Source organism: Pseudopodoces humilis, chromosome 11, assembly GCF_049639895.1.
Source record: "Pseudopodoces humilis isolate 2021_Gansu_Grassland_sample_001 chromosome 11, ASM4963989v1, whole genome shotgun sequence".
Classification (NCBI taxonomy): domain Eukaryota; kingdom Metazoa; phylum Chordata; class Aves; order Passeriformes; family Paridae; genus Pseudopodoces; species Pseudopodoces humilis.
In genome coordinates, this window is record NC_142210.1 from 13110899 (window position 1) to 13136264 (window position 25366).

The window sequence follows — 25366 nt, forward strand, 5'->3', positions numbered from 1 at the left end:
GTCCTATGCAGTGACTTTTGCTTAGTAGTTTTGATGGCCCTTTTGGGAATTCAAAATATATTGTTAGTCATATATCTTAAACAATGTGTATTTTACTACTATTTAAATATTTTTCTTCCTGAACAGGATTTCTTTTGCATTTCCAATGGTGTGTACTTTTTTTCAAGGAAATATATATGCTGGAGCAGTTACAGCAGAGTTGGATACAGTTCTTGAATTTTAAATTTAATTTTTTGTGATACAGAGCTCTCTATTGTCCATGTTCTGCTGTATTTTCATCAGGGCTTCTGTTGAACTATTTGCTGTGTTTGAAAGGACAGAATGTGCATTTCAGTGGGTGGTCCCTTCCAATCCTAATTTTTTTATGCTTCCTCGAGCTTCTCAGCACACCGCAAACTTGTAAGAAATTTGGATCGCTTCAATTAAATCCGTAAAGTGATGCTAGGGCCACTGATGTCAGTAAGAATGTATCTATATTAACAAGTCACGGGCAACTAGTACAAAGGTCTGGTCCTTTGGCCTGATTATTCATCTGTAATTGTAATGTACTTTCTGGGTTAGTTTCATGCAGGCAGAATTCAGAGTTCTCCAAGGTCTCCAAGATCTGTGAAGCATCAAAGGATAGTGAAGAGAGAAAACCAGGAGATGTGCATCAAAAGCACCTTCCTGGTGTGAAGTAAAATGTTACTATAAGCATACTGAGAAAAATCTGCAGTAATAGGGCAGGCGATTGTCCTTGATTGGATTCCCAAGGGGCTGAAAGGGTCCTTTTTGCCATTGCCAGATTGACTGATGGTGAAACTCTGACTCTGTCTCTGGGTTCCTCTTTTGAAATGCAGAAAGGCCCTGCTGTGCAGGGAGGTGACAGGAGAGAGCAGGACAGGAGTGTCTGCTTCCACATAGCTTTGTTCCTATACTTACCTTAAAGTGATTAGAGAGTAGGAGTCAATTAAAACTAATGTCTGTATGTTGGTAGTTTAAATGGACACAAAGTAAATAAGGAGAAATTGTAATTAAATCAAGATACACAATGACATTCCTTCAGATTAAGTTTCAGATTTGAACAAAGATAATGAAAAAATATCCAAGCAATAATTTAAGAGGGCAAAGATAAGCAGCTTGTTAATGAGTCAGAGCTGCCTACTTTTATTACATAATTGGTATTTACTTAGTTTTTTCTTCTATTTACCACAGGGGCATTTAATAAAGCAAAACCTTTAACTTTTTTAGTATTAGATTCTTGATAATGTATCTCTCTGCGATGAATGTTGGAGTTGGATGCTTTTAGGCAAAAAATAGAATTGGATATGCTACCTATAAACATTTCTGAAATTTAAACAATTATTTAAATTTTGTATTCCACATGTTCACAAACCATTACTAATTGCTATTAAACTACTTTTATCATACATAAAATATACATTTAAGACCTTGATGAAGTTTTCATTTCTGAATCTAGCCCCCCACTTTTGCTATTTTTTAATAAAAATAAAGTATTTTTGTTATTTTTAGTTCTGAACACATATGTAATTGCTTGCTATGCTGTAGGCACAGAAGGGGTCACTGTCAATTTCCACTGCCTGTTTCACGTGATGGAAGGTTTTACTTGTGTAGTGTTACAGTTTCAGCTGTGGGGAGATACTCGATTGAAGTTTATCACATACTAGAGATTAGCGGGTTTTTCCAGTCACTAGTTAAACTGCAAGAAAGGATTTTGCCATTGTGTTAAACTGTTCTGTGTGTAAAATTTTGTTAAATATCAAAGGAGGAAACATTTAGAGAATTATGTATTTTATTTTAGGGAATTCTAAGCTGAAGTCAAGACAGAAAAGATACTTTTACTGCTCTTACAGATTAGCAGTTTGCTGCTTTATTATAGCCCTGTCTTTGGGGAAGGTGGGTGGAAAATCAACCAGCTGAAACAAAACTAGACGAATTTGCCTAGAAATACTGGAATTTCCTGCTGTTCTCCACCAAGGGTGACAGCACTGGCCTTCCTTGCTGACTGCTAAATACACTGTCAGTAGTAATATGTATTTAAAACTGGGACCTCTCTTTTGCCCCTATTGGTGTCAGTTGGACTTATGTTGATTCTAGACCTTTTTAAGAGCTCCTTCAAGAGTTAATTAAAGGCACCAAAAACATTTCAATGGCCACTATTAGCAGATACTTGCCAGCATTAAAAACATAAGAGAAGAGGCAAGGGCATGATAGGTTTTGTCTGGGTTTGACACAGCAGTATGATTCTAGCTGATGAATGAGAGAAATGTGATGCTGCTGTGTGCACATCTTGGTCGGTGAATCCATGGACCCCACAGTGGTATTATCCTGGTTGCTGCGGGAGAAAAAAAAAAAAGACTGTATAATGCAGCCTTTTGAAGGGGGAAAATCTGTTGTGGTGAATGAAAATTTGTTTCCAGTACAAATTAATGTCTTGCTAGCATAATGAAGTTTCTTCCTGGGGCACCTGGCAGCTCACGTTTCATTGTCTCAAGACTTTAATTCTTTGGGCTTTTGCATCAAGTTTCCTGTTCTTGGGACAGTTCTGCGTGACACTGGCTTTAGATACAAATAAGTGTTTGAGCAGGCTGCAAAGTAAACCCTGAGCTATTTGCAAGTCAGTGTTGCTGTGTTTTGAAAGAGATGGAGCTTTGGTAATCTCTTTTTGTTGTGTCTAAAAGGACAGCGTATAATGTACACAAGTATTTCAGATAATACAGTTTAGTGGAATCAAAATTATATCCTTGTACTGCAAAGTCTTAGAGTACTGGGTATGGACGCCTGTGTTTAGAATGTATTTCTGTCTGTTGGTAAATTATATACCTTATTGTACACCAGTTTTCTTAAGGCATCAGGAACTAGAGTCAGGTGCATTTATTATGGAGCAGTAGCTAGAAAGCTGTTTTGGTTCTCAGAAATTCAGATGAAAAATAAGTATATATTATGAAGAAAGAATATATGTGTGTAGAGAGAAAAGCACTTGTTAAACCATTAAGTATATTCCAAATAGGTTTTAGATTGGATGCAATAGATGGTTTCCTTTTTAATTCTGCTGTATTTTCAGATCATGCTAATTCTTTTCATATTTTGCTCATTTTGCATTTTTCATCCCTTTTCCTCCTTTCCCTTATGTTTTAATCCTACCCCATTTTTTCACATGACAGGAAAAAGCCAGATCACATCAGGTACCAACCAGCTTCTTTTATACCTTCCCAATGTTTCCTTGGCACGCAAAAAGCTCTTCATTAACCCTGCATTTAATTTTGATTACTTGCAATGGATGTATAAGTGACTCAGTCTAAGAAAATAACAGAAGGATTCTGCCTGGGATGCCAGTATACCTGCTGCTCAACTCCATTAAAAGGTTTAGAAAGATTGAGCTAGTTTTTAGCTAAAAAAGGAATTAAAGCCACGTTTCTGCACTCAAACTGAGCATACAAGATCAATGTCTTGCCTTTTTCCAATTGAAGTTGATGAGATTTTTCTTTTTTCTTATCAACTGCATTGGCAATAGACATGTACTTTTAAATGTTGTGCATTCTTAATTACTCTGTTTTAATTGTGTGCTGCTAGCAACTAGAGGAGAAAACTGTTTCTGAGAATCAGAAATCACAATTCATTGTTTTATGTAAAACTCAAATTTTATACTTCAATATTCTCAATATTGCTCTCAGTTTTCAGAAACTAGAAATTTTTTCTATAGGTTTTGCATTGTTTCCTATTTAATAAATACGGTTTTGAATTGTGTAGGTATAAATGATGGAAAACATTCCATTTCTAAATAGGAACAACTATATTCGACCACTGCAAAGTGAGACAGTGTAAACTACTTTAATATTCCCAATAATGTTTCCTCCTTAACCATGCTTCTCTCTTGCTTTTGACAGAATGACACATTGAAAGAAACTTTGGTAATAATCAGTACTTAATGCACACATGATGTCTAAATATTTATTAAATTATTCTAAGAACCTGATAGATGTGGATTACCCTACAGCAGCACCTTCAGTACAGACTGTACCTCAGGTGTTCCTAGCTGATGCTGGTGTAGACCCCTCAGCAGTCTGTTTGCTGCAGTAGAGTTTGTTGATAGTATTTGGTTAGTGAGGAGTAACTCCACGTTTTTGGCCTGAATAAAACTGCTGTGGTGCTGACACCTTGGAGGGTAGCCTTATGCTATCATCTTGTTAAGTAAAAAATAAAATGTATTCACTCTGACATCTACTTCTAAAGTGTGATCTACAAGTTATCCTACATTATAAATTGTTGATCTCATTCAGTAAAAGTTTATTTTAGAAAATCACCAAAGCCTGCACCCTTTTTGGCTAGACTGAAAATTTTTCTTTGACAGATTTCATTTCTCTACTAGGAAAAAAAGGGACTGAAATACTTTCAAAACTTCTAGACTAGAAGCTTTTAAAGATGGCACAAATTTGTGTTACAATTTGTGTGTTCACTTATATCCAACTGATGAGATTAGAGCTTGTTTACTAGAGTAACTCATTAAATATTTAGCTGTAGAACAAATGAGGCATTGCATTAATGAAGTTAATTGCACTTGCTAAGGTTCTTATTAGGGATTTGCTCCATTGCTCGTTGTGTTGGGGCAAGGCTGCTTTTTTTCCCCCTTTACCACTCCCTTTATCACTTAGGCACCACTTTTCATGTTGTTCTGTTTTGTGTTATGCTCAAAAAAAGCACATGAAAAAAGATGTGAGTTTATTTCCTTTTCAATTCTGCTTTTTTATTACGTTTCCTAGATGAATATTAGCAATAACCTTACATGTGGGGCATATTTACTGCATCTGTAAATAGATAGTAAAGATGATACCTTTACAATAGCAGTGACTAAAACTACTGCTATTAACAGATTGAAAAAGTCAAGGATGACAGGAGATACCGTTGTTGCTTTTTAAATTGAATATATCTGCACAACATTTGAAAAGATTGTTAAAAGGTAGAATCTCATCTGTCTATGAAACGCTAACCTTTCTAACACATACTGGATTTTCTGTTTTGGATCTAACATTTTTTGTATATATTACTTTTTCTTAACCGTCTTTGTGCACTTCTTTCCTTGAATGGCTTGTGGTGGATGAATAAATACATGAGGCCCTCTTGTTACTAATTGTGGTAAACTGTAGGTTGAAGCTCAACAGCCTGTGGAGAATAACAAGATCTGTTGCAACACAGTATGTTGTGTACTGTTACCATTCAAACTAACTGGCAGTAAAGAAGTGAGTTATGGTAAAGGTGGGGTATTGGAGATAATTGAGGAATTGCTGTGGTAAATAGAGGTTTGCATTATAAGCCTGAACAAAACAAGGTGTAAATTTCACTGAATTGTTTTTTACATTCCCTTCATTTTTGTCAGTGAAAATGGAACTGTGATAATTGGTTAGCCTTTTTTTGTGTGCATCCCAGAAAAGCTAGAAAGGCCTGGTTATGTCTACTGTTGTTTTGTTTTTTTTTTTTCATTCAAAAAATTAAATAAATAAATGTCTGATAAAACATCATTGTTAGAGATCTGAGGTAATTTTTTCCGAAATATGAGTTATTTTTCCATTCTCCGAGATGTATCCTGTATAAGCAGTGACTTTGACAAGGAAGGATAAAGTTCAGAGGAGTTTTTAAGGATTGTATTATCTTTTGGATTTTACAGGATGCCTTCATAAAATCTTTTTTTTTCTTCAAAGCTGAAGCTTAAGTTAGGATCCTACTTAAAAGGTTTTAATTGCTTTTTTTTACTTTTTATATGCAGTGTTTTTATTTCAGGATCAAAAATTTTAAGACATGCCCAATGTAGATAGATATTAAACTCAAATTGGATAACAACACAGAAGTATTTTTAGTGCCTTATTAAGTTAGGTCTACTCCCAAAAATATTTCAGGATTAGTTTACATGGGTTTAAGTATTTTTATTATTCAAACTATCTGAATTTGTGTTACCAAACAACTACTTAAAATTGTAACTTGCTGCTAAAATACTGAAGGAAATGTTCCTTGAAATGAAAATCTTTTGTGTGATAGCTTAACTAATGTTGTCATAACATAAATTTGTGTTTGTTTAGGACTCAGATTATTTGAACCTTGCTTTCTTTTCTGTTTTGTCTCTGCTTTCCCTTTTTTTTGTTTTTTTTATGAACTATTTGCCAAAACTGACTGCAGCATTACTTTCATGAATTCTTTTATTCAGTCTCTTTGTAGACTGTATGTTAGCACATGTCAGTCAAATAAGCACTGTAAAATCAGTTATGTATTCTCTGGATGTCTCTTCATTTGAATAGGCGCTGGTTCTCAATACAAAATAACCAACTTGTGTACCAGAAGAAATTTAAGGTAGGAATTGAAAACTGGCTCGGGATAGTTTGGGGTTTGGGTGATGATTTTCCTGACTGATGGGAAAACTGCTGATGTGGCATCCCATGTGATCTTTAAGAACCTACTGCTTTTTTCTAAATTAGTTTCTTTCTTTGTAAAATGAGACTAATAGCTACTCTGACAAATTCTGAGATTCCTGTGCACTGATTGTAAGCACATACTTTATTTGCTATGGATTTTGTAACCTAGTTAGAGCTTTAAAAGTTGTTGGTCCCAAAAGGCTTGTGCTCACTTGTTGGCAGTCGGATATTCCATGCTGTTCTCTGAGCAGTTGTGTTTAACTCTTTCAGGACTTGCTCCCTCCAGTTATTTACTGGTTCACACACCCAATTCAGCAACTGGGGGAAAAAAACATGAAAGCTTCTGTTATGAAGCAGTCAGGGCTTCTGTCTACATGTATTTAATATTGAAAATGCACAGTGGTTTAGCAGTCAGTATCTGCTTTGTTGCTTGTGGGAAGTGCAGCAGTTTTATGTTAAAGCAGCAAGTCCCACTCTGCCTCAAGCCATAGAAGCCTTTTCAGTCAGGTTTTGGGCCCCTGCTCCTTTGTTTGTTGTTCTACAATCTGCTTTTGCACCAAGGAGCTGTAGCTGTTCTTCAGGTTGGAAAGAAGTAGAGACTATATGGAGACAGTGGGGAAAAAGGAAGAAAGAACTTAAGGCAATTAATTCCTCTTAACTGCAAACAGACTGGGATCAGAGAGTGTTCCTTGTTATCTGATGCTGTCAAATCAAGGGGCTTAATTTCTGTGGTTGGAAAGGCAATACAGTTGAGTTTGTGTGAGCATGTTTGGTTGGGCATTTTGTGTTTGTAAATTCTCGTTGCTCTTTTTTTTAACTGCACCTTTAAAGTGCTGATAGCTCAGAATGGAATTCTTGTGAATTGAATCAAATTTTCAAAACCACTGCATTCAGCATCTGTTTTTTTTTTTTAATTTGGCACTTAAATACTGCTGATTTAGGTATAACTTTTCTGATTTGTGAGTTAATTGCATTTCTTAGAGTATATTTGTAGTTTGAGTACTGTTGTTTAAATTTAAGGTATTGATTATTCAGTAGATTGAATAATAGTAGTAGATTGTAGGTAAAAAGAAATTCTCCAAATTTTATTTTTGGAAGAAAAAAATTAGTGTAACCAGGCAAATAGAATTCATTCATTAATAAATCAGGATTTAATTATTATCTTATTATCAACTATATTATTTTTTCTCTGTGACTTTTTTGTTAACTTTTGTCTCTTAGGATAATCCTACAGTAGTTGTTGAAGACTTGCGGCTCTGCACAGTTAAACACTGTGAAGACATAGAAAGACGTTTCTGTTTTGAGGTGGTTTCTCCAACAAAGTAAGGAGAAGCGATGGAGTATGTTTATTTAAAAAAAAATCATTACATGTAGTTGTTTTAAAATGTAAAATTAATGTTTCTCTTGGGATAGATCAGAACAGGAAAAGTATCTGAAAAATTCTGTACTCTGAAATTTTGGCTGAGAGTAAGTGATGCTGTGAGAAGTGTCCCTGGTATTTAGTTTACTTTTGGCATTAAAATAAACATGCATTCTTGTGCTTTTTGCATAAATAGCTTGTGATGCAGAGCTCTGCTGTGGCTTAGTAGTAGCTGATACTATCAGCTGCTTAGTAATGTAGAAAATTGGTCTCAGTTTATCCACATTTCTGATTGGTCCAATGAGAGAGAAGCACATAAATAAGCTGTTGTCTCAGTGATGTAGAATTATACTTCAGAATGCACTAAATGAAACTACCAAATAAAATTATGTATCAGCTCTAGCAGTGCATTGGCTGTACTTAGGGAATTTTGGCATCCTGCCACAGCAAGGGCAGGTCATGGATTCCTCATTAGTGATTTTGAGATATAACCATATTTAAGTTTTTGATACGAGGTCATCTACACTCTCCATTCCTCCTTACATTTCTCTTCTGAGTAGATTGCTGTCCATCCTGATATTTGCATTCCCAGTTGTGAGTCACTATAACATGTACCTTGCTTGGCTGTGCTTTTTCAACCCATAAGTGTTGGAACAGTTTTATACTTCATGACCTGGTTCTTTTACTGTTGATGAGAAAAGTAGTTCATTCTTTGTCAGAGAACTTTAAAGTTACTCTCTCTTGATCTCAGTGAATGAAATTGTGTTTTCAAGGACTGATACCTGTGTCTTGTGTCATGGGGATAAAATGCATTTGAGGATATAAAAAAGAAAAATCTGGAATAAGGAAAGGAATAGGAAGCTAAGCCATTGTCAGTGTTTTTGGAAAAGTCATTTCTGCATCTATTAGCATTACTCGCAAATAATTTTGAAATAAGGGGTTTGCAGCTCACAAAGGCTCAGCTGCTTTGTTATCTTAAAATAAATGTGTGTATTAAATGATGCCTACTAAACAATATACTTGTTATATAAGTATAACCATAAAAGCAGACCCCTAAGCAATGTGTTGTTGGATGTCAGCTGCTTGGCCACTGTCTCTGAGTACTTTTTGTCACAGGAGCTGCATGCTTCAGGCTGACTCGGAAAAGCTGCGGCAAGCGTGGATTAAGGCTGTTCAGACCAGTATTGCCACAGCATATAGAGAGAAAGGGGATGAATCTGAGGTGAGTTTAACAATCCACCAAACAACAACCTCCCCTTTAGATCCTGAAAATTTTAAATATATAAAACCTTCTTTAATAGAGAGAGAAGAAGAAATAGAGAGGGAAGAAAAAAAACAATCCATTGTTTGTCTTCCAGTGGAAAAGCAATGAAATTTTGAAGGTTGTAAATTATATCTGATGTCTTTCACATCATCATGTTAATGTTGCTATGTCCTATATGTTTTTTTGAGGTTTTTCTGTAGTGTGATTAAAAATCATAGGATATTCTTATATTCAGTTTTATATATCTTCTAAAAACCTTAACATTCTTTTTTAGTTCTGTGGCTTTCCTTGGCCGAAGAGCCTTTCCTGAATTTTAGTGCACAGTTATTATCTGTGAGACTTCAATTTCTTTAGTTTAGCATGTGTCTCTTAATTGGTTTGTTTGTGTCTTTTCTCTTTTAGAAACAGGAAAAGAAATCATCCCCTTCTACTGGGAGCCTAGAATCTGGGAGTGAGACCAAAGAGAAGCTGTTGAAAGGAGAGAGTGCTCTGCAGCGAGTCCAGTGTATTCCTGGTAATGCTGCCTGCTGTGACTGTGGTTTGGCAGATCCTCGCTGGGCCAGTATCAACCTGGGAATCACACTGTGCATCGAGTGCTCTGGGATACACAGGTTGGGGAACTCCTCACAACTGCTTTTGATTTGTGCATTGGCTTAATTAGGAAAGGTGATGTTTGCCTCTTCAAAGGTATATTGAAAGAAAATTAGAGACCCTTGTTTGTAGATAGAATTAAGGTAACTGCTTTATTTGCATAAATTAATGGTAAATCTGTCTGAGGTAAGATACAACATGTAGTTACAGGTTAATGTTTTTTTCCATGTTGTTTAGGAGTTTGGGAGTCCACTTTTCAAAAGTAAGATCTTTAACGCTGGATTCATGGGAACCTGAACTCCTAAAGGTACAGTATTTTTGAAACAGGTTTTTATTTGGTACTTAGATTGTTGTTCAAAAGCCTCTGAATCAGAAATTTCAATGCAGGAAGCACATTTTGTACCCAGTGCATGTCTTGCAGTTTGAGCAGAAAATGTTTATAGTTGTGTGTTGGTTTATTTTAATTCACACTTTTTTATACTCCATAGTAATTTGTGCTGCAAACTTGCAATGCAGAACAACTTACAACACCTTCAGGTTCCCAAGTGCACTCTGAGTAGCAAGTTTCATCTGATAGTTTCAACATACAAAAAGGCAAATCTGTTTACAAACCACTAATGTCTTTCAGTGGGCTGAAAATTTTGGAAGTGATATATCAGCCTCTAAAGCATGATCATACTCAAAAATTTGATGTCAGCTCTTTACAGTGAGATGTTTCTGGCCATAGGAGAATACTCGTGCAACTGCTCTTGTGTGCTATTTGTATGCTATATTTCTAGCTTGAACCATAGTTATAAAAATTGTGTGACACTGAAATTCTGAAATCAGAACTCATGTATGGATGCATGCGTGCAGCTGGATAGCTCATGCAAAGCATTTGCTTCTAGCTGTGATGTTCTGGCAGTTAGGAATTGCTTCTCTATTCTGTACAATCAAAAGACAATGTGCTTTGTGGTTAATAATTTTTTTTATCAATGTGTTCATGCTGAGAAAACAACCAACCAACCCTCCACTCCCACTCCAAAAGAAGAAAAGCTATACCTCTTACAGTATTCATCTAAATACCAGAACTAAGCATTCTACCTGGTATTAGAAACAAGAATTCAGTTCATTGCAAGCAATAGGGTTAAATTCTCCTGTTAGTAGGCTTTTGTCTTTGTTCTTTTTCTGTAGTTGTATCAGATTATGGTTCAGCAAAAATGTTCATTGGGTAAGGTGGAATACAATTGGTTGAATTGTCTTTTGCTGATGAGGTAAGAACAGCTCCTGGCAAAGCTGGTGGAAAAGCACTTTTGTTAATGAGGTGCCATTCTGCACCTGCACTGCAATCTGGTGGTTGTTTTTTCAGGCACTTTAAAAGTGACTCTTTTTTTGTTATATTACTCAGAATTTGGTCTCTCCCTTCACTGATTGTTTCATTATTATCATATAAACCCATGCTTATTACTGTAAGTGTACTTCTACCAGTGAAAACACTAAGTTGTAAGAATAGGTTGAGTGAGGTTAAAAACAACTGAATAGGTAGCTAAAGCTTTTTTCAACTATATTTGAATTTATTTATTTTGCTTTATAGCTTATGTGTGAATTGGGAAATGATGTTATAAATAGAATATATGAAGCGAAGTTGGAAAAAGTGGGAATAAAGAAGCCACAATCTGGAAGTCAAAGGTAGTATTTTACCAGCAGTGCCTGTTGCTTCCTTTTATTGTTGCTTCCTTCAGCCTCCACCTGTAAAAGATGCTGCCACTTAACTGTGTTACACTCCTTTAGTGTATTCATTTCCCTGTATCACCAGTATATATTGCTCTCTCCCTTTTCTCACTCTCTTTATTGGGTATTCCTTCTATTGGTCCCTTTCTGCTTCTCCTGTTCGTTTGTTCTTTTTGTGATCTCACTCCCTCTTTTTGATAACATCTCTAGAGCTTCACTGTAGACATGTGGATTTTGGTTCCTCTCTGCTGGGTACCAGCTCAGCCAGCTGTACTCCGTGTGTAAGTGCTCCTGTAAGGAGCCTGTGGCTGTTCCTTTTGTTTACAGTGACTTTGTTCTTCCATTTGACTTTTGTTCCCTGATCCTCAGAATGTTCTCATCTTCCTACCTACATTGTACATGAGCTCTGCTGCTTTACAGCAGCCTTCAAATCATTGTGCTTCTGTCTTCTATTTCTCTGATGCTAATCTGTGTTTGAAGGTAGATTCCCCATGTTTTGTGCTGCTGTATAGGAAGTCTCTTAAATTTGCTTTTTTACTACCTTTCCATTTCTGTGCTGCTTGCTGCCCAGCAGTTTTATCATATAGAAAACTGCATTTTATGAAGTGTTGGCAATTTGGAGACAGTGATGATAGTATAAACAAAGTAGGAGATTTTCTAGATATTCCTTCTAGTGGTAACTGCTTTTCAGCAGTTTGAATGTAATAATTACAGCCCCTTTTATCAGTTTGGCACAGCTGCTATTGGGTCTTAAGGTAATAACTTCAGGTTACAAGGAAAAATACTTCAGTACGTGATATGGAGTTGATGGCTGTGCCTGCCTAAGGCTTGTTACTGTTTTCTTGTGTAATCTTAATGTTCCCATAACAGATGTTGCAATTTATATTTACATAAGAAACTAAGTATATGTTTATTAATAGATTCTTAACAAAGTAAACACATATAAAGGTTTAATACAGGTAACATAGAGTAACTAATGCTTATTTCTTCCACATACCTTTCCAAAGTCTGAAAGTAAATACATGTTTGTGAACTTAACAAAATTATTTTGAGCCTTATGCAAATTTTAATCAAGAACACAGAAAGTGACAGTGTGCTTTGCATCTTTCTGAAAATGTGCTATAGGTGTGTCTTATGTGCAATGCCAATCTACAATTTTGGTTACTGACTTTAGTACAAAACAGACATTTGTTTAATACATGAAAATACTAAAATATAAGCTTACTAACTCCAGGGATTTTGTATATGACAGGCAGGAGAAGGAGGCATACATCAGAGCAAAATATGTGGAAAGAAAGTTTGTAGAGAAGCAAGCTGCATCAGTACCTCTGCCTGAGCCTGGAACAAAAGTTTTGCCTCCAAGACAGGAAGAGAAAAGGCACAGTGGCCCTGAAAAATCCCTTTTGGCAGGGGAGCAAGGTGCAGCATCCCAAAGAGGTATTTACACACTTCTTTCTTTAGCTGTATTACCCATTTTCTTTTTAAGGTAACATGCTTTTATATTAATTGACTTCTGCCTCGTGCAGAGAATTTGGAATCTGGTTTTTAAAGGATTGTAGCCTAGTGTAAGTGTAGGGGAGAAAAGACTTCTTCAGAGATGTGCATTTTTATAGGAGGAAGGATTTGGAATGGGGATGCTTATAATTCAGGATCATATTAACCACCTTCTTTCCTCGGTATTTTCATCCTTCTTGATTTTTCCAATAACGTTCTTTCCTGCCCTATCCCTTCCTTACTGCCTGCTTTGTGCTTTGCTAACCTGCATGTCCCAGCGGTTGCTGTAAGTAGCGACGAGGCGAGGCGGGAGTCTCTGTTCTGTCCTGATGAACTTGATTCACTCTTCTCCTACTTTGATACCTCTTCAAAACTCCGTAGTAGTAAGTACTACAGCTGTGGCGTATTCAGTATTTGCACTAGTGATCCATTGTGTGTTGTGGCCATCTCCCTGCTTCAATCTATTGTCTCCAGGCTGCTGCATTGCTTAGTATTTTCATGAAATAATTTAAGCTTTTTTACTTATCCTGAGTTTTTTTTTTTTTTATTTCTAATTATCTTTGACATTTATTATTATTTGTAAATGTTCTGGTGACAAAATGTGACTTCATATTTTTCTATGGATGCATTAAGAATGCTGAACAAGAACAAGCCATTTTTTAAAAATTGTGTTCAGGACCAAGTATAAGAGCTTGCTTTATTATCATGGTATCTGTGAGGAGCAAGTAGCTTCAGCTCTGCATAGTAATTGCAGTCTCTCCCCAAAACAGTCCGAAGCAGTGACAGTGGGATCCAGCCGAGCACTGATGACAGCAGAGAACACCTTGCCTCTACTATATCAGCCAACAGTTTGTATGAACCAGGTGTGTTAGGCTTTGCACTTCAAGATGAAAATTTAATCACTTGGCAGCATGGTTTTTTTGTAAAAAAGATTAATTCTTAGTGATACAATTCATGTCTGCTATCCTGGTTGAAATGCTTTTAGCAGGGGTAAAATTTGCCTTAATGATCTTTCCTTTGGGCTTGCACAAAAAATGGCATGTAATCCTTCTAAATGGGTTCAAAGAACTGTGTTTTTTTCCAGTCTTTTTTCCAGATGAGACCAATCCCAAAACATTGACTTTTTTGCAGATAGAGAAATGCTGCATTTTGAGAAAGAAAAGACTCCAGAGAAATGCATGATACTTATATAAATAAATAAATCCGCAGAGATAGATTTTTTTTTATTGAGTCAGAGATAATGGGCTTTTATGTGTTATTTGTGCATTCTTGCTCTATTTTTCTATTTCTTATTTATGTGGAATTGACCAAGTCTTTAAACATCATTCCCTCAACTCAGAAGTTCTGTAAGTAGATGAATGAAATTATTTACTCATTTTAGCATGCTGTTCTGACAGATTAAGTATGGCTCCTCAAAATTTCCAAAACACTTATTTATATAAAAGCAGATTTATTCTTCTACATCAAAGCACTCTTTTAAGGTATGTTTTAAATCCAGTGGTTCACAGGTGTTATAGCAGGCAGGCAGCATGTGCCTTGGATCTTTTTGATTATGTTGTAGAAATATTTATGATGCTGTAACTCACAAAAGCTTTTATGTAACTACATCTTTATCTCCCTTCACTCTATAACCATTTTTGAGATGAAGAGAAAGATTATGCTTTAGTTGAAAAGATTATAGCCACAGCAAGTAATTGGTAAATGACAATAGTATCTATTAACAAAAATTAGATCACAACAGTATTAGTCTCATACCTCAGGTATGAGTATATTGCAGATAAAGATATATTTGTATGACTACATCCCTGCAGAACATGAGTTTTATTCTTATCTTGCCATTTACAGTAAAACACACTCCAAACCCTAAACAATTCCTTAGAAATTAAATGGAATATGTACATTGAAGTATATACACATGTGCCAGTAATGTAGAGAGAATGTTTTCTGTGCAGTAATAGTTCTGTGAAGAGACTGTGCCTAAATGCTGGAGCTAAAGGCTGTGAATTCCCCAGGCATAATGGGGCAACATTACATAGCATCCTGCAAAAGCTGAGCTACCTATTGCCAGAGAAATGTTTTGATCAAAATTCCAAGAGGTACCTTGTGAAAACAGGAATTAGGTAAGCAACTTTTTTTCTTTTTAGAAGGAGACAAGCAAGAATCTCCAGTGTTCTGTGACTCCAAGCAGCCTAATCCAGGATTGCAGTTGTATCAAGCTGCCTTTGAGAAAAATCTTCCTCACATGGCAGAAGCATTGGCTCATGGAGCTGAAGTAAACTGGGTCAACGTGGAGGAGAACAAAGCAACACCACTCATTCAGGCAGTGCGAGGGGTATGTGATATACAGCACTGGTGATGGGGGAGGAGAGCAAGGGAAATAATGATATTTCTGTGTCACTGTTCCTTTTGAGCTGCTTGCTTCCCTAATGAATGATAATGTGATGCTGAAACTATGTTTACAGTGTTCTTTCAGAGTTGTTTCTGAAATATTTTTTTCCTACTTTGTTTGGAATTCTTTGTCCTAGTAGTGTTTAAAGTTGATACGGAAGCAACTCTGTTTTGTTTCCTTTGCTGGGTGGCTCAGTGGTGAGAAGGCAGAAGAGGTTTGGTTTGATTCTAGAAATCTGGTTCTGAGTTGTTTCTTTGTTTTGATTCCATAGGGTTCATTGGTTACTTGTGAATTTTTGCTGCAGAATGGGGCCAATGTGAACATCCGAGACATGAAAGGAAGGGGGCCCCTGCACCATGCCACAGTTCTAGGACACACTGGGTAACTCACTACCCCACAATTTGTACATGGCCATCCTTTACTGTAGTTGTTCATGTGAAGCTTCTTCATTGTCCCAGATATTCTGATACTTTAATACTATTTCAGGTGATACAAGTTTTTCTTAAGCTCTGGCTGTGAGAGGAAATAATATCTTGATTTATCTCATCCACTAGCAAAACACACATGTTCTCTAATGTGGATTAAATAAATGGCTTGCTTATTACTGTTAGCATGTCCTAGATGACCTGCACTATTTTGATATAAATATAAAACTCTCATTTTGATATAAATGAGACATTTGGTGTTTTAAAGTAAATGCATTGTATCTTGACTTTATTAGCTTTTTTCCTTTATTCAAAGGAAATATATTCAAAAATATTCTTAATTTTTTTTTTTAATAAACAGACAAGTGTGCTTATTCCTAAAACGAGGAGCAAATCAGCATGCTACTGATGAAGAGGGGAAAGATCCATTGAGTATAGCAGTGGAAGCTGCAAATGCAGATATTGTAACACTGTAAGTTGTACATTCTGTTTTCTGACTAGATAACTTAGATTTTGCTAGTCAGTTTCAAGTTAAAAGTACAAGAAATGTCAAAATTCCTTTACATAAAGACAGGGGGGAACAAAAGAGAAACCAAAATACTCTATCCATACATGACCTCTTTGATGTGAGATTCAGGAGAGTGTTGTAGGTCTTGCATTATAATTTTTTTGTGCTTTAAAGATGACATTGTTCCTTTTGTTTTCTGAATGGCAGGTTGCGTTTAGCAAGGATGAATGAAGAAATGCGTGAATCAGAAGGACTCTATGGGCAGCCAGGTCAATACTCTACTAATAACCACACTGAAATGCAGTATAAGAAGTGTATACAGGAATTTATCAGTTTACAATTAGATTCTTAGTGTCTGAGGGAAATTTAAGATTGCTTCATACAAAAATGTTTTTTATAAATCAACACATTCTAAAGTTTCATTGAAATTAAGTGGTGTGACTTTGTCAGAGTACTTAGGGAACCTAAAAGGAGACTGTTCAAAGAGCATCATTATAGCAGTGCGTTACTACAGCCATCACCACCCTGTTTTGCTGGTAGTTGTCCAGAGTTTTCTCCTATTGCTGTTCCATTGACATTTGTGTAACGTTAGGATTTACCTGACATTATTTAGTAGCAGCTTTCTGACTCAGCCTGCTCAGAGACAGTTGAAGAGTTCATCTTATTCCAAGACACCATTCTCTCCTTCCTGTGGAATGGTCTGCTTTTTCTTTTTTTAAGAAAAAAGCTCTTACACACCAATGTAAAAATTGTACTTCAAATATTTCAAACTGACTCCAGACAGAAACAGGAAAGTATTATTTCCTTAAATTTTATTTTTAAATATTTTTATTTGTTAAGATACTAATAAGAAACAAAACAGTCATTCTTAAGTATGTATTTTTGTACGCAGTTTCTTTCTGTTAGGTTAAAAAACAAATAGAAGCTGGCAGATACTTGAGCAAGAAAGTAACAAATTATATTTTATGCACATGTGCAGCTTTATTCTCAGGCCTAATTTACACCATGTTCTGATGTGATACTTGCTTCCATAGGAAGGTAATTTAATCAAAGTCATGCAAATACCCATAATGAAGGCACACTTAATTGTGAAGTTGGACAGCTAAAAACACCCTGTTGTTTGGGGCAGAAGTGAAAGGTGAACCTTATTTTTCAGGTTGTGCTGAGTACTCTCAGTTCACTCCTATAAAGCCCTTATGTGTTTTCCACTGATTCATGAGGATTGGGCAGGGGGGATGTCACCAGACTGGAACATCAGACTCTAGAGACTGCAGCTGATGCAGTCTGATTGAGATACTTTATACAGCTGGTAAGGTGAGATTGACAGTGAAGAGTAGTTTTGCCACAACAGGCAGAGTTAGCCCAAAATCATGGGGAGGCTCTCATTAGAATAACTTCTGAAATTAATGCCACAAGCTGTAGCTCAGAGTCCCAGCCAGAACTTACTGTACCTTTGGATACAATACATACAGGGCACAGCTCTGCCCCCTTCACTGTTACTTGTTAAAGTCTCTTTTAAAAGTTGAAGTCAATATTTGAGCTTTTTGAATTGTGTCTGCTATAGATTTTGAAATTTTTGAATTTGTGTCTGCTATAGAAGGGTTGTGTCAGTGTAAGCACAAAACCTGTCTGCTGCTATGAGGTGTCACACCTTCCTGTGGTTTTAAGGGATGCAGGTCTTTTCCACTGCATATACGTGTTAAATTATCTGCACTGCCCTTGCTTTAGAACTCCAGTTTTCCAAAATTATGATTCTAGAAGGAAATAAGATTTTCAGGACAATTGTATATTTGCTGGTAGCTAAGTGAGGGTAAATATCATCGTATGAGTTTGCTGCCATCAGAGTGAAACCAACTGCCTACTTCTCAGCTCTAGCAATGCAGCTGATAAACAATTGCTCATGTAGCTTAATGGAATAAAAATTGATAATTTTAATATATATGGCTAGTTTGAGCTACTGAGAGAATGAATATTGCTTTGCAAGGTACAGTTGGTCTTCCAGAACATCCCTGGAATGGGAACTAGCTGAAACCAGCTTTAAAAGGTTGTTTCTGATGGTAGAAGCCATATGCACCGTAGTACTGTTTCTGTATAATACTTGACTGCTCATCTCCTGGTGCTACAGTACATCTTGCTAACTCTTTGATATTAGCATTGCTACTTTTTCTTCCTACCTTTTCTTGAATGTATGATGTGTGCCTTTTGAGTTATTCTGGTGTTAAATTGTAAAGCAGTGTTACAGTATTTTTGTACATAGAATCAGCACTTTAGGGAAAACATTGCTTGGATAGGGAACTTCAGAATTCAACTTTAAAGTATAACTTTAAAATAATGATAAGGTTTACAGTATTTAGAATTTTAATGTGACATACAAACTAAAGGGGCACTTTATTTTAGTCTATTTTTGTATGTAATAATTTTGTTATGTAATAGAGACAAAGCCAGAGCCACAATGTATCTTGCAAAAATAGCTTTTTTTTCTTTCAAGTTAATTTGAAAGAACCAAGTGTGGAAACTTGAACTGCAGTTCTCATTCACCAGTGGAACCCACTTCTGTACTAGAAGCAAAATTGCTTTTATCACAGAAGCCTAATTCTTTGCCCTTCATAGCTTTTCTTTTGGTGAATGTTACAGCTCCATTCTGTGCTGGTCTCCCAGAGCAAGCAGCTCTCACTAACAGCAAGCTGTTACAGTAAAACCTGTCCTGTGCCTGCTTCATCTCTGGAACACTGAATCACTGAATGGTTTGGGTTGGAAGGGACATTAAAGATCATCTAGTTCCAACCCACCTGCCATGGGCAGGACACCGTACTTGAAATTAAATCTGAAAACCAAAAAGGAATTTCTCTAGAACTGACTTTTCCTAGTAGAGCAGTATTGAATGTATTCATCTTTTAAAGTCTGGAAAGAATTGTGTTACTGCCATGTTAAATATTTCTGGAAGGTCAGTTATTATTTGTGAAAGTGTTTTTAGAAGAATGGAGTCTCATCTCCAAAAGAATAACAGTTTTAACATTGGAAATGTGTATAAAAAAATCAAAAAATAAAACAATGTAACTTTTCCCAGTAGTGCAAACTTTTAAGCACAAAAACTTTCTTTTCTTCCACAATCATGTTAGAAAAAAAAAACCAACTTCATATTCAGTGTACACAGTGAGGGAGATTTTGGGTTGATTTCTTTGTCATGCTATTAAATCAAGCTGTCAGCAAGAAACAGTAGTGCTGGGATCTTGTGTCCTGTGTGGCCATCTGTGTTGGGAAGACTCTAAAACTTGGATGGCTGCATAGCTCCTGACCCAACCAATGTTTGATACATTTAATTCCTTTTGAAGACGAAAGATGATGGTTACTGTTTTAAAACAGAACTTGAACTCAAGGCCCAAAATGCTACAAGAGATTAAAGAATGTGAAAATGAATGAAAAGTGTCCATTTTAAAGCGGTAAAAGAATGACTTGGCAATGACTCAAGTCAAGCAATCAGTCCTCAATGTGTTTTCCTGTGTAGACAGGGAGGGGGAGGAACACATTTTGGAACATGTTCTAGGAATAGGGTTGTGTTTAAGCACAAAGGGTGAAGGTTTAGGAAAAAAAAAAAAAAGCAAGCTTTTTAGGGGAAGTATCATTGTTCTTCTAAATCAAAATGAAAAATGTAATGAAAGTTGTAGATTAAATGAATGTAGAAATTTTATTTTTGCTGAAGTACCAAATAAGTAACCAAAATAATTTATGGACAATAATTTATCTACTTAAGATTGCTTTTTTTAATATATATATATATTATTGCTTGCTGATTGTTTCTTTCATGGACAGTTCTGTTTGGCTGTAAGAATTCTGATCTCTGTTTCTAAGTAAACCTTTATTTATGCCATAATTCTATTTTTCTGTAGAGAGTCTTGGTTAGCAGTTCCTTTAAAAACAAGGATTTTACTCTTTTATTCCTAACAGCTAATAAATATTTTTCTTTTTTAAGTTGCTTTAAATTGCTTTAACTTTTCCTTTCTAACTCTGAACTTTCCTCTGTGTGGCTGCCTGTGAGGTACTATTTCAGGTATAGTTTGGCTTTGTTTAATTTGCTTCTACAGAACATGCATGCAAGTAAGCAGTCCCTCTGAGTTCACATCAGCATCACTCCATCTAGAAGCAGTCTTCATACATGAATAAATGTTACACAGTAATTGATAGCACAGTAGGGCATTTGTGTAATGGTGGGTGATGTTGACTATTACAAATGTTTACAACTGTTTCCCTTTTTTTTTTTTACCTAGGAGATGAAATTTATCAGGACATTTTTCGTGACTTTTCTCAAATGGCATCAAATTATCCAGAGAAGTTAAACCGCTTCCAGCAGTCAGATTCTCAGAAGTCTTAAGTGTCAAGAAGGAAAAGAACCTGAAGCTTATAGTGCAAGTCTTTTTTTACTTTAACAGAATGAATTGTATGCATTTTGTTAGATAGTTTGGATAAAATGACCACTCCGATGTAGCTTTAGATTGTGGTAGCTGGGGAAATGTATGAGTTGGTTTATGTTCTACAGTACATATACCTCAGCAGCTGAAGATGTTTAAAGCCCCTGAGTACCTGCTAGCTCCGTGTAAAGCAGCCCCTGTTACACACGCAGCGTTTGCAGCTCGCACTGGGCTGGCAGAGCATGGCTGGAGTGCTGCGGGCTCCCACTGCAGCATGGTCACAGCAGCTTTGCTACCCAGTGTCACCCACTGTCATCTGTCCCCCTGTTGCCATAAAGAATGTGCCTCTGACAAGGTCTAGGTTGCATTTTCTGGGACTGGTTGGAAGGGAAATTGGGTAAGGACTTACTGAGTAGTCCTTCTATTTGTGGAACTGCAACTCAACAGATTCTCTTGTTCCTACGTTGACTCTGGTTAGAGGTAGGCTGTTCATAACAGATGTGATAACTCCAGCTTTTTGCAAGCTCTTTCACGGTGGAAGCCCCAGCACCAGGCTGGCCTTTATGATGGTGACTGCAGGTCAGTCACAAAGGGATATATCCTGGGGACCAAATTCCTAAGAGCAGTTCATTTTCCTTTGTTTTTCTTTTCTTTTTCTCTTAAATTAAACTTTCACTGCAGCAAGTATTCTTCAGAGCATGTGGGACCTTTCATGAAAAATAAATGTCATCCTTTTGGACATGATGTGGGGTTTGTTTGCAGTATTATGACATGTAAACTTGAAATTTAAGACATGAAAGTAAATATTGAGCCAACAAAATTTGTGTAGAATAGTTGTACAAAGGCTATTTCTACTTTTTGCTGTTCTCATTACTAGCCCTAAGCTCACTCATGTCTTGCAGCCACTCTTAATTTAGGGCAATCAGTCCTTTCTATCAGGAAGCAGTAGCCCTTGTATAATCTCAGCGATGTGTATGTTTATGTGTTGTCTAAACTGAGCACAAGAAAAACTAGAATTTCAGTGCACATTTTTGTCAAGTAATGAATGAGCACAGTCTCCAACTGTTGTGAGGGCAGCAAGACAATTTGCTTTATTCAGTAGTAAGCCCCATTCTGCCCATGTGCATGTATAAATGCTGTCTCTAGATATATGCTTATGTATGAGGTTATTTATACCTAGATAATAATACTCCTAAACCCCAACCCAGCAGGTGCAATTCTTTATCTTCTATTTGCCTGCCCCATGGAGACAACTTAAGCAGAGTTTTTAGGTGACATAGTATCAGTGTAAGTTTTCAGTAATCCTAATAGCTGTGGCATTGTATTAACCTGCTGTTTAAGTGTATTAGGAAATGAAATGGCTTTTCTTCATGGAAAGATGAGCAAAACTGGGATAAAACAAATTGAAATCTGTAAACTAAGGTAAAGTTAAACTTTCTGGCATTTGAAGTTTTAAGAAGGTATTTCAATTTAAAATTCAATTTATAATTTTGCATCAAATATGTAATAATGTATCAAATCTGCATATTATTATTGCTACAAAATTAGTAGTGTTGTAGAATTGTCCAGTGGATTTTATTTCCAAGCAGAAGAATCTTACAAGACAGTTCTTACTTCGTATGTGGTCTAATTATGGTAGGAAAAACAGATTCTACCCATTCAAAGTGTGTGTTTAGTCTAAATAATAAGAAACTTAAGGATATCACCTGTAAACAGTAATTTTTAGTAAGCTGGTTTTTAAATAGCTGCCTATGAAATGATAATACACTTCCTAATCAGCAATATTTACCAGCAAATGGGTGCAATTGGACGGATGCGTGTTCCAGGTGCTCATTAGTACATTGTGGACTTCAGCCTCTCTGCCCATTAGGACCTGATCCAGGAAGTCGCTATCAGTAGCAGTCTTTCCACTGATTTTGGACATTTTGGATTGTTCCATTCATGGCTTTTAATGTTAGAGTGCTAAAGGATCCTATATTAATACTCCATTTTTCACTCTGTGGGGTTTTATAGTTTACCTGTTTGTATACTGAGCTGAAATAGTTTTAGAAAATGCAACCAGACCTTCCAACTGCTGTCAGCAAATCCCTGTACAAGAGGAAGTTTCTCCTGTTTTGCATTATGACATCAGTACACATGTGTTGTCCAAATTACTAGGTCTGCGGGATGGAGCATAAACTTTGTAGCACTAAACTAAAAAGGTGAGAACTAGAACAAGTGGAGGGTTGATGTCATGTTTCCAGGACTTTGGTGCTTCTGTGCAGCCATCTCCTTTAAATTGTGAATGTTACTTCTGCTGCTTCATCTTGAGAATCTCAAATAACACCCTGACAATGAAACAACCCTTTGATGAAACTGCAAATAGTAATATGTAAGTACAAAGGACATGATATTTTTACAGTGTCACAAGGACTGAGGTGATTATTCTGATTCTTCAATACACAAAGTATTTTGAGGATCAATTTTTAAGGCTACAATCTCTGCCCCATTCATTATGGACGCTTTTTCCCAAGTTAGAGTTTATGGCTTGTGCAGTCTGACAGCCAACATGCCTTGCTCCTGTGCTTACACAAAGGCACAATTTTAAAACAGGGACAACTCTGGAAAGGCACTACTGGGGAAAAGGATGAGTGTACCACTTTGGTATATACCCTTTCATATGCTTGCTTTATATTTCTGTATACAGTATTTTCTTGTTTCTCTTCCCATGGAAGGAGATAGAGGAGGAAAAATTCCACTGACTTTTCTGTTAGAAGCCTAAGTTTTCCATGTTTTGACAGAAATCGCCAAGAAATCATCGTCTTCTCAAGCAGACCGAAATAATGATATTTTTTTTTTTTCCTCCGCGCGTTCCTCTGTACTCGGTGTTTTTTAAGCATTCCAGCAGTAAAATGTACACAAACCCTTCCCCCCCTTAAACTGTAACTGTACAGACTGTATACGCCGCCCTCCCTCGCGTTAAGCACGGCTGTAGTATGTAAGCCTTGCCTGCCGTGTGTGCTGTGTCCCGGCGCCGGGCCGGCCCGGCCGCTCCCGCCGTGCTGCGGGGCGGGCGGGGCCGCAGGGGGCGGGGGCGGTGACGGCGGGGGCGCCCGCCCCGCCATGGCGGCGCTCTGGGGCTCGGTGCGCCGGGGCTGGCCGCGCTGCCCCCAGCCCGCTCTCCTGGCGGCGGCCGCGGCCTTGGCCGTCTGCGCCTTCTACTACCTCGGCGGCGGCGGCGAGACCTTCTCCAGCGCCACCCGCCGCCTGCGCGCCACGCCGCCCGCCCCGGCCGGGGCGGGGCCCCGCGGGCTGCACCTCCTGTTCATGTTCACCAAGGCGGAGCGCAACCCCGCGCTCCGCGACAAGGCGCAGGCGGCGCTGCGCTCGCTGCTGCGGCACGGCCGCCTGGGCGCCGCCGATGTGCTGCACCTCCACCTCGTCACCGAGGGCGCCAGCCGCGACATCGGCCTCGGGCTGCTGCGGGACCTTCTGCGCGGCGCCACCTTCCGCCACCAGGTGCGCGGGGGCCGAGGGGCGGGCCGGGAGCGAGCGGGGGCTCTGCCGGGATGGCCTGTGCGCTCTGCCCGCGGGCCTCTGGGAACAGCAGTCCAGTGGGAAGGAACTCCTTCAGCCACCGAACGGCCCGTGTGCCGGCTCCCAGCAGAGCGCTTCGCTCCCGCTCTCTGCTGGAGAAGCTCCCACCCCTCCCCAGGCTCGGGTGTCTTGATGGGCTTGTTCTGTGTCCCCGCTGTTTGCTGCCTGCGGGAAGGTGTCCTGGTGCAGCCCGGTGATTCTCAGCTGGGAGTGGGCAGCAGCGTGGCTTGGGAACACCTCCGGCACGCCACCTGTGCTGGAGAGGAGCAGTTGCTGTAAGCAGTGCTGCTTTCCTGCAGCCCCTGTTAGTCCTGCTTCAACATCTCGACGCGAGGACCACGTGTGCTTGTATCTCGATGGTTTCCCGATCAGGAGACGAGGTTGGCCTCCTGCTAGTGGCTCTGCAGGGGCTGGAGTGCATCCACATGCGAATGTTCCTACTGCCAGGGAAATAGTTCTGCCTCCCAAATCCACAGCCAGTGTAGTTTATACAAAGTCAGGCTTTCCTTCACATTAAACAGGTATCTGAAAACTGGAGGAGTGTTAAGTTCAGAGATTCCAGGTAACCTGACTCTCCTGTCCTGAAGTGCTGCTGCAGAGCATTACTTGGAAGTGTCCTCTAGTCCTTCTGTTATTTCTTTTATTTCTCGTAAGTCCTGTTTTTCATATTAGCTGAACTCTGCCAAGATGTAACTAGAAGTGTAACCTTAACATTTTTCATACACTTTCTGGTAAATAATTCTACTGCTCATTTTCCTTAAACAAGTCCTTTCCTAGTGCTGGCCCTCAGTCAGGTCATGTAACCGTGCTGGGAGACCCACACCACGCAGCAGTGCTTGGCTGTTTGGAGGGTGTGTACAGCTCCCTCAGGAGCATTCCTGCACTTCACAGCAGGATGGACTGACTGCCCCATGATGGTGCACTGGTGATGTGGTGCAACAGCCCAACCCAGGTTTGTGGTATTATGTCCCCTGGAGAGGGAGGACCCCAGGCCACCATGGTGTGCACATCCCTTGCACCTCATCCCCTTTGTGTGGGTGACTGCTTACTGCCCCTGTGGGAAACAAATTCTGCAGGCAGCCTTGCCAACCTCATTTCTCCAGAGCAACTTGGGCTGGGAGTTGAAGGCATGAGGTGATTTTTCTGCTGTGGATGGGCTCCTGTCTGTAGGTGCTTGTGGAGTCACAGCAAAACCAGGCTCATGGTGAGTATGTCTGGCACCAGAACTGGTCTCCTGGGTGT

General features: G+C 38.2%; 2 protein-coding genes across 6 annotated transcripts in view; both read left to right on the forward strand.

Moving 5' to 3' along the window:
* ACAP2 (ArfGAP with coiled-coil, ankyrin repeat and PH domains 2) overlaps window positions 1–21292 on the forward strand; it is a 59534-nt gene extending 38242 nt beyond the window's left edge. For 2 of the 5 annotated variants that reach the window (XM_014256135.2, XM_088061055.1), the window contains 14 exons: window positions 3165–3185; window positions 6288–6339; window positions 7623–7723; window positions 8878–8983; window positions 9428–9636; window positions 9854–9923; window positions 11190–11284; window positions 12579–12763; window positions 13591–13683; window positions 14965–15152; window positions 15481–15590; window positions 15996–16106; window positions 16350–16411; window positions 20408–21292. In XM_014256135.2, coding sequence (XP_014111610.1) covers window positions 3165–3185; window positions 6288–6339; window positions 7623–7723; window positions 8878–8983; window positions 9428–9636; window positions 9854–9923; window positions 11190–11284; window positions 12579–12763; window positions 13591–13683; window positions 14965–15152; window positions 15481–15590; window positions 15996–16106; window positions 16350–16411; window positions 20408–20511 — 1507 coding nt within the window. In that variant the 3' untranslated portion in view covers window positions 20512–21292. Of the gene's footprint in view, window positions 1–3164; window positions 3186–6287; window positions 6340–7622; window positions 7724–8877; window positions 8984–9427; window positions 9637–9853; window positions 9924–11189; window positions 11285–12578; window positions 12764–13098; window positions 13204–13590; window positions 13684–14964; window positions 15153–15480; window positions 15591–15995; window positions 16107–16349; window positions 16412–20407 lie in introns of all 5 variants that reach the window. The other 3 variants (XM_088061057.1, XM_088061058.1, XM_014256136.2) reach the window with 3 other exon arrangements.
* A 2358-nt stretch (window positions 21293–23650) lies between these two features.
* XXYLT1 (xyloside xylosyltransferase 1) overlaps window positions 23651–25366 on the forward strand; it is a 33886-nt gene continuing 32170 nt past the window's right edge. Inside the window, exon 1 of the mRNA XM_005527116.3 lies at window positions 23651–24046. Coding sequence (XP_005527173.1) covers window positions 23651–24046 — 396 coding nt within the window. The remainder of the gene's footprint in view (window positions 24047–25366) is intronic.